The sequence below is a fragment of the Pseudorca crassidens genome, chromosome 9 (genome assembly GCF_039906515.1).
Source record: "Pseudorca crassidens isolate mPseCra1 chromosome 9, mPseCra1.hap1, whole genome shotgun sequence".
In the NCBI taxonomy this organism is placed as follows: Eukaryota; Metazoa; Chordata; class Mammalia; order Artiodactyla; family Delphinidae; genus Pseudorca; species Pseudorca crassidens.
The window spans coordinates 14,587,933-14,600,377 of record NC_090304.1 but is presented as its reverse complement, the minus strand read 5'-3'; the positions used below and the strand labels follow the sequence as shown (position 1 = coordinate 14,600,377).

General features: G+C 51.8%; 1 protein-coding gene across 2 annotated transcripts in view; it reads left to right on the top strand.

Moving 5' to 3' along the window:
• Positions 1–10,933, top strand: part of CRY2 (cryptochrome circadian regulator 2) — a 33,681-nt gene extending 22,748 nt beyond the window's left edge. Inside the window, exons 11-12 of one of the 2 annotated variants that reach the window (XM_067749286.1) lie at positions 683–824; positions 8,695–10,933. In XM_067749286.1, the coding sequence (XP_067605387.1) occupies positions 683–822 (140 nt within the window). In that variant the 3' untranslated portion in view covers positions 823–824; positions 8,695–10,933. Of the gene's footprint in view, positions 1–682; positions 825–2,729; positions 3,601–8,694 lie in introns of those variants that run through there. The other variant, XM_067749285.1, reaches the window with a different exon arrangement.
• The last annotated feature ends 1,512 nt before the right edge of the window (positions 10,934–12,445 follow it).

Here is a 12,445-nt window from a genome sequence, read left to right as displayed (position 1 = left end):
CCGTCGTCAGGGCAGGGAGAAGGCACTGACGGGGGTCGGCAGGGAGAAGGCACTGACGGGGTCAGCAGGGCAGAGGCGTGACCTGGTTTATGTTTTAGAAAGCTCATTCTGCCTGCTGTGTGGAGGGCACAGTGTGGGCAAGAGCCCCCGAGTATAGGAGGCTGGAAAAGAGGCGACTGTAGTTGTCCAGGCAGGTGGCGGGAGAGAGGAGTAGATGGCCTTGCTGTGTTCTTAACCTCTGCCCTTCGGCTCTGGGACGAAGATCAGCGAGCTCAGACCGGCAAGAACGTCAGGGCTTTTTCTAGTTTCTAGTTTGCCCAGCCAGGTTGGCTCCCCGGGTTAGGGCACTGCTCATTCTGGCTTCAGGAGGCCAGTTACGGAGGGAATGCCTCACCTTCAGCGCGAGGATGGCAGACAGGCCAAATCAGTCTCTGGCCTGGAGCCCATGGGAATTGGGGCCCAAAAGCTGGCTGTACTGCCAGCAGGCCTGGTTATGCTCTCCTTGGATGTTTCCAGGCAGAGTCACTGCTGGAAGGAAGGCCAGGGGGCAGGTCTGAGAAGCAGCGTGCTGGTTGCATTGGTGAGCAGGCTCCCTCCCCCTAAAGAGCTGCTGCTACACTGTTGAGCGTCATCTTGGCTCCACACACAAGTCTGTGTGACACTTTGACCTGCTTCCCTACAGGCCCAAGACCACTACCCAGTGGCCCAGCGTCCCCCAAACGCAAGCTGGGAGCAGCGGAGGAGCCACCTGGTGAAGAACTCAGCAAACGGGCCAGGGTGGCAGGATTGCCCCCCTCGGAGCTGCTGAGCAAGGATGTCTGAGAGTGAGTGACAGCAGCTGAGAGTCAGCTTCAGGGACGGGCGTGGGAGAGAGGTGGGGTGAGTGTGGAGAACTGCCCTGCCAGCTGAAGGTTAAAACCCACAAACTAGATTAAAACCTGGTAGGCGCCGGGGGCTTTTCTAGGGTTTCAGCTCAAATTCTACCATCCTGACTTCTATACCTTCTAATACTAAAAAGAGAGTTTAAAGATAAAGCCTTGTTCTTTCTTTGCCAGCTAAGGGGAAAAAAAATTGACTCTTGCTACCTATCAAAGTGAGCCAAATCCAGAAAAAGAAAGCAGAGACCCGATTGAAGCTGTGGGAGAAAGAGTCCCAGGGCAGGGTCTGCGGGTGCTCCAGGCCCCTCTGCCATCGCCCCGACAGGCTGTGTCCTGTAGGCTGGCCAGCAGAGGGCAGCACTTACCTTCAGAATTCAGGCTTAGGGACGTTTGGAGGCTCACTTAGCCCAGCCCCACCTGAGGGCCAGAAGACCCAGGCTCCCTATCGCCTGTGCCTCTTACAGCCACTCCTCCATTCGTGCCTTTCTTGTGGCTTCAGCTCTGCACTTCCCTGGCAGTGCTCATCTTCCTTGAAAGCCCCCTGAATGTCTCAAAAAACAAAAACAAAAACCTGGCTCTTCCTTCCCCAGAGCAAGAAGGGCCTTTTATGCCTTTCTGGGGGAGATATAAATTACTGTCCCCTTTCAGTCATCATCTCGGGCTGTTCCTTATGTGCCGTCTGCATCATTAGGTTGGAGGGTGATTTTCTCCACGGAGCCAATTCTTTTTTCTAAACCCTCTACTTCAAGCCAGGTGAGGCCAACTGGTTTGCACATCTAGACTTGAATGCCAGTGAGACGGCGAGTGTTTGATGCCTGGGCCCTTTTCTTTACTAGGCTCTTCGTCTTAGACATTGCAGGTGGACAGATCTGTTATCTTGTTCTGGGAGTACCAGCAACCTTAGGTACTGTTCTCTTAGTTACCTCTTAACTCTGTGGTACTGAGCATAGTTCATTCTGTCTTACAAACCTGGAACTTTCCAGGGTGATACTCTGACTTTCAGGTGAGAAGATTAAAGAACAGAGGGGTTAAATGTCTGGGTCATGGTTCCTCAGAGGTAATGGCATCCAATTCAGCTTGAAACTGTTGCCAGCAAGTGTGTGAGGAAGGGGAGCATAAGACATAGGAAATGTGATACGGGGCTTCCCTGGTGGCGCAGTGGTTGAGGGTCCGCCTGCCGATGCAGGGGGCGCGGGTTCGTGCCCTGGTCCGGGAGGATCCCACGTGCCGCGGAGCGGCTGGGCCCGTGAGCCATGACCACTGGGCCTGCGCATCCGGAGCCTGTGCTCCGCGACGGGAGAGGACGCAGCAGTGAGAGGCCCGCGTACCGCAAAAAAAAAAAATGTGGTACGATGCCCATCCACAAGGGTTAAATAGTCTACTTAGAAAAACAAGACAAATAACCTGTAATTCCTAGACAAATGATACAGACTCTACCAGCTTATCACGAGACAGTTATTGGTGGGCCAGAGTGATCAGGGAGTACAACACAGAAGGTTACCCTAGGGGACCCAAAAGATGAATTGGATTTAGACAGCAAGGAGAGCATTTCCAACAAGAAAAACAGCTTAATGATTACATGATCTTGTACAAATTACTTAACCGCTCTGAGACTCAGTTTCCTCACCAAAAATTAGGTTCTTGTTGCAAGGATTAAATGATGAAATGTATGTGTCAGGGATGTGTGGGGCTGCTAGTTGCAGAAAACCTGACTACTGTGTCTAAAACAAAGAGGGATTTGGTTTTCCTACTGAACAAAAGGCCCAGAGCTGGGCGCTGCTAGTTTTGGTTTGGTGGCTCAACAGTGTCAGAGCCAGTTTTTCTGAGATTCTCTTGTTTCCTGGCCTCAAGGTGGCTGCCACAGCTTCAGCCATCAACTCCTTGTTCAAAGCAAGAAAGAGAAGGAAACGCAGAGACAGCTGCACTCATTCATACAATAAACATGTCAAGTGATCGCGATTTGCCAGACACCGTTGTAGGCACTGGATATAGTTGTGAACAAGACTAACAAAGTCGTCCCTTCCCTCTTGGGTGCATCTTTGTGGGAGAAGACAGACAGTAAACAAATAGATACATCATGTGTCAAGAAGCCCTAAGTGGTATGAAGAAAAAATAAAGTCGAGTAAGAAGGTAGAAAGTTTGGGGCACAGTGGAGGTTGCAGTTTTATATTATGAGGATTGTCAGGGGATGCCTCTCTTCCTTTTCCATCAAGAAAATAAAAGCTTTCCCAGGATACCCCTTCCCCAGCTTTTCACGTTGGCCTCGTGAGCCAGAACTGAGTCACAGAGCCTCCCCAAAGCCGGGAAATAGGGGTGTGGAGTGTCAGGATTGGTTAGACCACTGATGTCCAACCTGAGTGAGCAGTGGAATTCCCTAGAGGATTTGTTAAGCCTCAGATGGCTGGGCCCCACCCCCAGAGGTTCGGATCCGGTGGGTCTGGGGTGGGACCTGAGAATTTGCATTTTTGCAAATTTTCGATGCAGCAAAAATTTGCAGCAGTTTGATGATGCTGCTGTTCTGGGACTGTACTTTGAGAATCACTGACTTAGACCATTCCTGACCCATTGTCTGGGCCACATCCATGACTCACTGAACAAAATCCAGATTCTGTTAGCTAGGAAGTGTAGATACTGGTCGATAACTGTCTACGCTATACAGGGCACTTAGCCCAGTGCCTGCCTTGTAAGTTCATAAATAAAGTGGTAGCTATTATTATTATTATGGATATTGTTATTATTATTTTTTTAGAAGAACATAAGGTTACAGTCGGGTCTGATCATGGAGGCTCTTTAATGTCAGGCAGATGGAGTCCTTGGTGTACTCTCTGGGAACTAAGGAGCATTTTGGAACAGGAGAGTGAATGATCAAATTGGCATTTTTGGAAGATTAACCAGGCATTGGGCTGGGACCTAAGAAGAAATGGTGGGAGGAGAGAGCCAGCTGAGAGTCTGTGGTGGTGATTCCAAGTGGACATTACAAGGGTGCAGAGGTCAGCACTGGTCTCTTGCCTTGTAGTCGAGGAGATATCCGTCAGCCTGTTGGGATCTTACGGACTGATTCTCAAGGTTTAGCCCTTAATCATGGCTGATTGATTGGAAGTGAGGACCAGGAGGTCAGAGGACAGGACAGATACTCATGTTCTTTGGAAACCCTGAGAGAAGAGAGTTTCTTAGTGAAACGTGTGCTTCTCTGTGTACTGGTGGTAGCACCTGGGCCTAAAGATGTTGAGCATCCTCGTCAGTAAAACAGTGATAATAGCATCTTGTCACCTGCCCTCCCATCGAGCATACGCACTGGGGAAAGAAAATGAAAAACCATATGTGAAAAGCCTTTGAATGAGTGAAATGCACCACGCAGGGGAAATCACATTACCACCTTTGCATATGTTTCTCAGGGTGTCTTTGACCGTGTTACTGTTACTTCGGTCAGGGCCAGCACGCTGAGCTGGATGGACCACAGAGCAGTGGCCACAGGGCCTGTGTTGATACAGTCGTATTGACCCTTCCCCCTCTCCTCTCTGTCAGTTTTACTTCTGTGACTTAGGGCAGAATTCATAACCTTTCTGAGATGCTTTAGCTATAAGGTGTGAATAATCATTCTTTACCAGCCTGAAGGCTCCATCATGGACCTTTTGAGGCCATGTTTAGCTCCAGCCTCTATAGTTTTGTGATTCTGTTATTTCTAATGCCTCAGGCCTGCGCCAGACAATGATGTAAACTGATCTTGTGGGAAAACATACCCTGATATCAGTCGGTTCTGTGTTTACCTCAAACCCACATCAGTATCTGTTCTGTATTTGGTTATCGTACAATGTTCACTAAACTGAAAACTAAGCCAGCGCCAAATAGCTCTCATTTCAGCTGCTTCCCCGTAATCCCCAAAGCTGCTGACTGCTCAGGACTCCAGCAGGCTCCAATTGTGTACAGAGTTTTCTTATTGGTCTAATTATTTTAACAGTTCACGTGATCCATTTGTCCTTCTGCTGGTACATGGTGATCTGTTGAGAGAAGCCCACTGAATATAAAGGGTTCATGGCAAGGATCACCTCTTCCCCTCCTCCGCCAAAGTTCACCCAAGCTCGGTTAGCCCTGGGGCTTCGCTGAGGAAAACCTGATTTCTGGAATCTCTTCATTGTCTCTTTGACATTTGTTCCGTGTATATCCTTCCTCACGTGAAATAATGTGTGTGAAAGGCACTGGGCGATCTGCAAAATGCTGCCCAGTGGAAGCAGAGGCCGTGTGGTGGTCAGAAACCCCATCGTGCTGCTCGCTGCCCGGGGGCCTTCGCACACGTTCTTCTCACCTCTCTGTCTCTCAGTTCCTGAAACAAGTAGTTGGGACTTGGTGTCCCCTCACACTTTCCCTGGCACTTACTAAGAAGCTGTCGACTAATGGACGTCCCCTCCCCTTTGCCATGTGATTTCTGTGGTGCAGGAAGGGCAGGCGTGTAGTTGACATGAGGAATGAGACTGAGCTAAGAGCCCAGCTTTGTACCCCATCCAGGCCCAGCTGCACCTCTGGCCTTCCCTGCTCCTAACTGGGAGCTGGTAGCAAACCCCCTGCCCCTCTCGAGCTCTTGGGCGCTGTGACTCACCCCGTGTGGTGGCGAGGGGTGACCTCTGAGACCTGGTTACAGGCTCCAAACAAAGTTTCTTCCCGACCTTGAGCCGTCGTGTCTCCTCTGCTGACACACGCTCACGCGCGCACGGTATCCACACTCCCCTCCTGGGCTGGGAGCTGGGGAAGGGTGGACTTGCAGGTTTGGGTTTCTTGTTAGCATCCAGTGGGTGGGAAGGGGTGTGAGGGCACAGGTACCCAGGGGGGCCGTCCTAACTGACATCGGCACACTGAGGGAGGTGCTCGTTCACTTATTCTATGTTCCAGCCACTTCTGCTTCTTGTATTAATGACAGGTTGAAAGAGTTGGACAATCGTGAGATTGATTTTTTTTTTAGCGCATGTTTTATGAGTTGATTTTTCCCTAGTGCCTCTCCCCTAGCTGTTCTTCCCTTTCTTTTAGTGCTGCTGTCATCATTTTCCTGCAAGGCCTCATCTGATTTCCGCAGCCCCCTTTTTCTGCAGACTTATGCCCTAGCTTGAGAACAAGAGCACAGGGACCATCTAATTATCTGCTGATGGAGCAACTTGAGTAACTAGTTGAACAGGCCTCTGACTAGCTTTGTAGACAAGGGTAAGCTGGTTCTTCCAAACCTTGGTTTTCTGTTCGGATTTTTTTGTTTTTGTTTTTGTTTTTGTTTTTTTTGCAGTACTCAGGCCTCTCACTGTTGTGGCCTCTCCCGTTGCGGAGCACAGGCTCCGGACGCGCAGGCTCAGCGGCCATGGCTCACGGGCCCAGCTGCTCCGCGGCATGTGGGATCCTCCCGGACCGGGGCGCGAACCCGTGTCCCCTGCATCGGCAGGCGGACTCTCAACCACTGCGCCACCAGGGAAGCCCCCTGTTTGGGTTTTTGAACCCATCATAGAGGGTCGTGGGTCACTGGGGCTTATCTGAGGCCAGGACACTGCCACCTCCCTTCATGAGTCTGCTCCATACCTAGACCACACCCAAGTCAGCGTAGGTCTGAATGAATTGTTGTTATTATTATAGCCACCTGACTGCACCTCACCCCCATATCTTCTAAGCTTAGGCATCAGTTCTTAAACCCTCTTTGGGTTACCCATGCTTTGAAGAGTCTGATGAAGGATGGAGCCTCTTCCCAGAAAATTGTACCTGTTTGCACACACAGAGAAATGTACACATTTCTCTTCCTGGTCTTCGTGGACTGCCCCTTAAGCCTATCCTTGGACCCCTTAAGGATCCAGGAACCCCCAGAGTAAGAGCCCTTGTTCTAAGGAATCTTAAAGCACTCTTTATCTTCCCCCATTCCTGAAGGTGCAGAAAACACGAGAAATGGAGGTAGTAGGTAGGAGGACCTGTTGTGTATACTCTTCAAGCCTGAAATTTTCAGTTTCAAAAGAATAGTCATCTCTTTGGCTTAACAATATGGGCCAGAGAGAGGTCTATGTATAGAATATATATCACCATCAGCATGTTTCAATAAACGTATGTACACTTTATATTTAACAAATATATTTATTCGTAGTGAAAAAATATGGCTAGGTTATTATAGTACAAGCTTAAAGGAAAAATTGTTGAAAATATTTTAAAGAGGCACTCAGTACTGACCCCTAGAGGTACCCACCCACTCCTACGTTTGCTCTTGATTTTTCCCAGCTTCTAGATAAATTATCATCATCCAGTTAAAATCTTCTTCAGATTGAACATTTGTCTGAAAAGGGTCGCATGTGTCAGAAGACTGATTTTGAATCTCTGACTCCAATGTCTTGGACTCTTGAGAGCATTTCCCCTTTTCTGTTAATGTCTGAACTTCCATTTATGTTGCTTGGATATTAGTCTTCATGCCATCATGTTGATTTCTTTTTATATCCTCTAAAAGTCTTAATGAGCAATACTATAATATAGAGATTACTTAGTGATAAAAATACAGGTTTTGGAATCAGACAGACCTCGGTTTCCTGTCTTGGCTCCGCCACTTCTGAATGCTCTAGTCTTGGGCAATTTACTTACCCTCTCTGGCTTCCGTTTTCTCATCTGTACAACCGGAAGCCATATCTTCAGGGTTCATGGGATCGCAAGCTGTATTAGTTTGCTTGGGTTCCCACAACAGAGTGCCACAGACTGGGTGACTTAAACAACAGAAATTTATTCTCTCACAGTTCTGGAGGCTAGAAGTCTGAGATCAAGTTGACCGCAGGGTTGGTTTCTTCTGAGGCCTCTCTCCTTGGCCTGTAGATTGCTGCCATCTCCCTTTGTTTTCACATGGTCTCACCTCTGTGCGTGTCTGTGTCCTAATCTTTTCTTATAAGGACACCAGTCATTTGGGATCAGGGCCCACCCTAAGCACCTTATTTTAACTTAATTACCTCTTTAAAGACCTTCTCTCCAAAAACAGTCACATTCTGAGGGGGTTAGGACTTCAGTGTATGAATTTGGGGGGACGCAGTTCAGCCATAACACAAGTGTATCGTGCCTGGCCCATAGTGGGCTCAGTAAGCCGCCTTCTTATTATCTGTCTGACCATCATTTAAAAGGTACAAACTTTTAACGGAGCCCTGCATGTCTCTTTACTCTCTCAGACAACTAGACCTATTTCAACAGGCAACGCAGCATTATGATGGGCTTACCCTGTCCTCTGTTGTCAGACATGAGGCCTTTTCTTCCCTCTGCCCCAGATTCAGGATGTTATAAATCTTTAAAATGAGTCATCCTTGCGTCTCCTCTCCCCGCCCCTCAGTCTTCTAGCACAGTGCCAGGGTTCTCTTATCTCTGTGTGGAAATTTGCTCACCAGCTGATTGTGAACTCAGGCATTGCCTTCACCTTCAAGATGACTGGTCCCGGCTGGCTTCTGTTCCAGCCATTTTTATCTGATTCTCCATCTCTGGCAGCGGCCGCTGTGTCTTGATTCAGAAACTGCCCTTGTCATATCTGAGCAAGTGTTACCCAAGGCCTCAGGTGACTGTCCGTGGCCTTCTCCCCCTCCTCTGCTGCTCTCAGGCAAGGGGCAGAGGAGGCCCAGAGGTCCGCGGGGGACAGCTTGTCCACGTCAGCACCCCAGAGGGCCAGTGTTCAGGCACCCGCTGGCATCCCAGCAACAACCTTGTCCCCAGGTACCGTGGCCCGTTCGGTTTGCTCTGGGCTCTTCCCAGTTCCCCAGAGAAGCAGCTGGAGGAGCTGTGTCCCTGGGCAACTGAGAGCCTCTGAACGCTCCCTTTTGCCCTTGTTTTTCTCTTTCAGCTGCAGTGCCGTGACGCTGAGCAAAGCCTGGGTGCCCGAGCAGCCACCGTGGCAGCAGAGTGCAGCCTGCAGAGCAGCTGATCACCTCGAGATGGAGCAAGCGTGTGCGTGCGTGTGCGCGTGCGTGTGTGTGCGCGTGTGCCGAGGAAGGAGTGCCTGCCCGTGTGCGTGTGCGTGCGTCTGTTTGCACTCTTGTGGCTCCGAACACTGCCTGGGCTGGAGGAGTACCTGCAGCAGCTTACCTCAGCCTCTGGACACCAGGCTAGAGGTCATGGCAGTGACTTTCACCCCAGCCTGTCCCTGTGAGGCAGCTGCCTTGTCTGAATATTAGAGTGGTGGGACCTTAGCTGGGATCCTGGCATCTGCCCCCCCAACCCTCCCTCCCTCCCTCCCTCATGTCAGACTGCCAAGCAGGGGAAGCATTTCTGGCTCTTGTCCAGAGTGTGGGATTCTAGCGGCAGCTAGGGTTCTGCTGAGTTCCTGGGCAGGCTGGAGGGGACGGGTGTGTCCAGACATAGTCACCTGGCCTGGCTTCTTATTTTAAAATTCCCTGCCGCTGGGTTCTCCGGACTCTTCCTTGGGGAGCTGGGACTGAGCACGCGGCTGTAGACAGATCTGGAAACTTTGCATCATCGTGCAGAAGTACAGCCAGGCGCCTGACTGGGGTGCTGCATGCACAGTATCATAGATGATAGCTGAGAAGAACATCTCCCTCCTCGGGCCTGAAAAGCTGAGGTTACAAGGAGAAGGCCGGCTCTCACTACTGTTCCCCAGAAGCTGACTGGAGGCTCAAGTGCCTGCACCGGGCGGAGGCCAGGTTCCTGGTGGCAGAAGCCCCGTGGCGCCTCTCGCCACACTCCATGGCGTCTCGGTGCTGCCACCGGGCTCAGCTGACACCAGCCAGGGAAGCCATTCTAGTCTGCGCTTTGAAGGATTCCACAGCCTGCCCGGGGCTGGTCAGGAACCAAGCTGCCACACCAGCTCTCCCAGTAGCTGGACATCAAAGACCCAGGCAGGTGGACTGCCAGGGACAGTTGGGAAAGACCCAAGCCAAGATCCCACCCAGCGCACCAAGCCTTCCGGAAGCAGCAGGTGGGAGGTTTGACCCAGAGAAGCCAAGGCCTTGCATTCTAGAGGCAGCCTGTGCCTCCCACCTCAGCCTCCCACGGTCGGGGCTGTGCTGAGAAAGACACCATGAAAAGGAGGGCTGTGCGGTCAGCTGGAGCAAGTCTTCCTTCCACCCATGGCCTGCACTTGAGCCACAGCGTGTGTGCACGTGCGTGTGTGTGCGTGCACGTGTGTGTGTGCGCGTGTGTGTGCGTGCGTGTGTGCGTGTGTAGCTGAGAGGCCAGTTCCTCTTGGGATCGTTGTCCTCACATGTAACATTAAGCTGGCCTCTGGGCCTTCTCCTCTCTACCTCCCCTGTGACCTTCGCCGGCCTCAGAGCTGTTCATTCCCCTGGCCCCAGCCCTGCCCTTCACTGTCCTCTGTCCTGGGACCAGAACCCTGGGTCAGGCCCCTGCCTCCTACATCTGTCCAGCACATCGACAGGCTTCTTCCTGAGACGTCCTCAGGCTTTCTCAGCCAGAGAGCTGCCTTTAGAGTCCAACTGTTGTATGTATGTCACCCTCACTAGAAATGTCCCATAATCATGTGGGGAGAACAGGGCACCGGTGATGGCTTTTTCTGCAGCATTGAGTTGGGGGCTTCACTGTTCCCTTAGCCCTAGCCAAGGGGAAAGAGAATCAGGGGCTATTGTCAGAAGGAGAGTAGAGCAAGCCTGGAAGGGCTAGTCTGAGAAACTGAGAAGGCCAGAGGGCTTAGGGCCAGAGTCAGTATTTATTTAGCAGCACCTTCACATGTCAGGACGATTCCGTTTTCCTGCCCATTTAAGGATGGTTCTCTTCCCTAAGGTACAAGTTGGCAGGACCACCTCCCCCTACATCTCCACCGTCCCTGGCATGTGTCCACTCGGGAGCTGGGAGGGGCAGGGTGAGGAGAGGGTGCATCCAGCGGCCTGGAGCTCCACAATCGCCTCGCGCCTCCCGTCTCCTGGCCCAGGTGTCCCTGGGGGCTCCTGCAGAGCATTGCCCCAAATCCTGATCCAAGGGCCAGCATGGGGAGGAGATGGTCGCAGGCCAAATGCACTTTATACAGAGATTTTCTATTGCTGGGAAGGTGTGTTTCTCCCACAGTTTGTGAATATTCATGTGCTCCATAAATGTCTGATCCTGTCTGAGCAGAGTTGTGCTGTTGTCAGTTTTGCGGGAGGTCTGGGGACTGGGAGGCAGTGGGGCTTAGCCCGCGTGAAGCCTTAGGCCAGACCGTCTTGGTTCTGCTGAACCAGGAGGCTCTAGCCCACTTTGGAGGTGGCAGGGAGGATTGGATGGGAGATGGAGGATCGGGGAGGCTCCTAGTTGAGCAACTGGGGCACCTAGTGGTGTAAACTCCAGAGCTTGGTCAGAGTTGGAGGTCAGTCGGCCATAATGGTACGGAGCATGCCAGGGCCAGGATGCGGTTCCTGAGTGCTGTTCTGCAGTGACCCAGCCTCTCGGCCCACTTAAACACCCCCAGGCTGGGGATCAGTCAATGGCAGGGCCCCCTCCAGGCCCTCAATCCATTCTTTACCTCAACTCAGCCACGTAAGCTGCAACCGCTTGGTGCAGAGGGGATGCAAGACCTCTGGCTCTGGCCACGTAGTCAGATCTGCCCACAGACAAGCCCAGAGCCTGGATGCTGACTTTGTCTCGTGCCATCTGGCCAGAGTGGCCCCTCTCTACGGTGTGCATGGACTTTCCTGTGAGGGTCTCTAGTCTTGGACCCCTGGACATGAGAGCTTTGTTAGCCCACACCCCAAATTCTTGTGGGATGGGGTTCGGGCCAGGCCAAGAAAATCACAAGCTGCCTTGCACAGAGTGAGAAAGGGGAAAAGGAGGAACTTGACCCTGGGACACGTCTCATTCTCAGCTCTGCTTTGAAGCTCCTGATGGCCCCCTTCCCATTGACACCTGGGCCTGGCCTTCCCTCTCTCCCTTCTCCTGGCTTCTCTCTAATGTGGCTTTGGTTTGGCCACGGAAGCTAAGATACCTTTGTTCTTGAGCAAAAGATTCTGGAAGATGGAGTTTTCCTACACACACACACACACACACACACACGCACACACCTGCGTATGCGCGCGCACACGCTCCTGACCTGAGGAGGCTCCCTCGTAGAGAAGCACACACTCTAAGGAACAATTAGCCACTATGGCAAAATTGCTTCCCTGGGAGGAAAAGTCAGCACCATAGCAGCAGGTGGTTACCATTTGGGTGTAGTGAAAGGAGCCTGAGCCAAGACAGGAAAGGGCCCAGGGGCAGGGAGAAGAGAGGCAGCAAGGCCTTCGGCTCTAAGTAGTGAAATGTTCTCGGGGCTGGAGCTCGGGGGTTGCTTACTGTGGGGCAGGTGCCTGCTGCTCCTTTCTGGGTGCTAATCGAAGGGTCGTGCCACTGGGTGGCACAACAGTGGGCAGTCTAGATTTGCAAATAGGATTCCACAGCTGTGAAGCAGTTTGCTCTGCCCCTTCTTCAGAAGGACAGGACCTCTGTGGTTCTCAGCTGGCCAGACAAGCCAGCGAGGATTGGCCAGAGGCTCTATGACCCACCAAAGCTGGGGGCCTCGCCGTGGCCAGCAGCCCGAGTATCCAGAAGTCCATGCTCCGTGAAAGAGCTCACAGGCTTAGTCCTCTTAGGGGAGAGAAGACCAGGAGAAACCA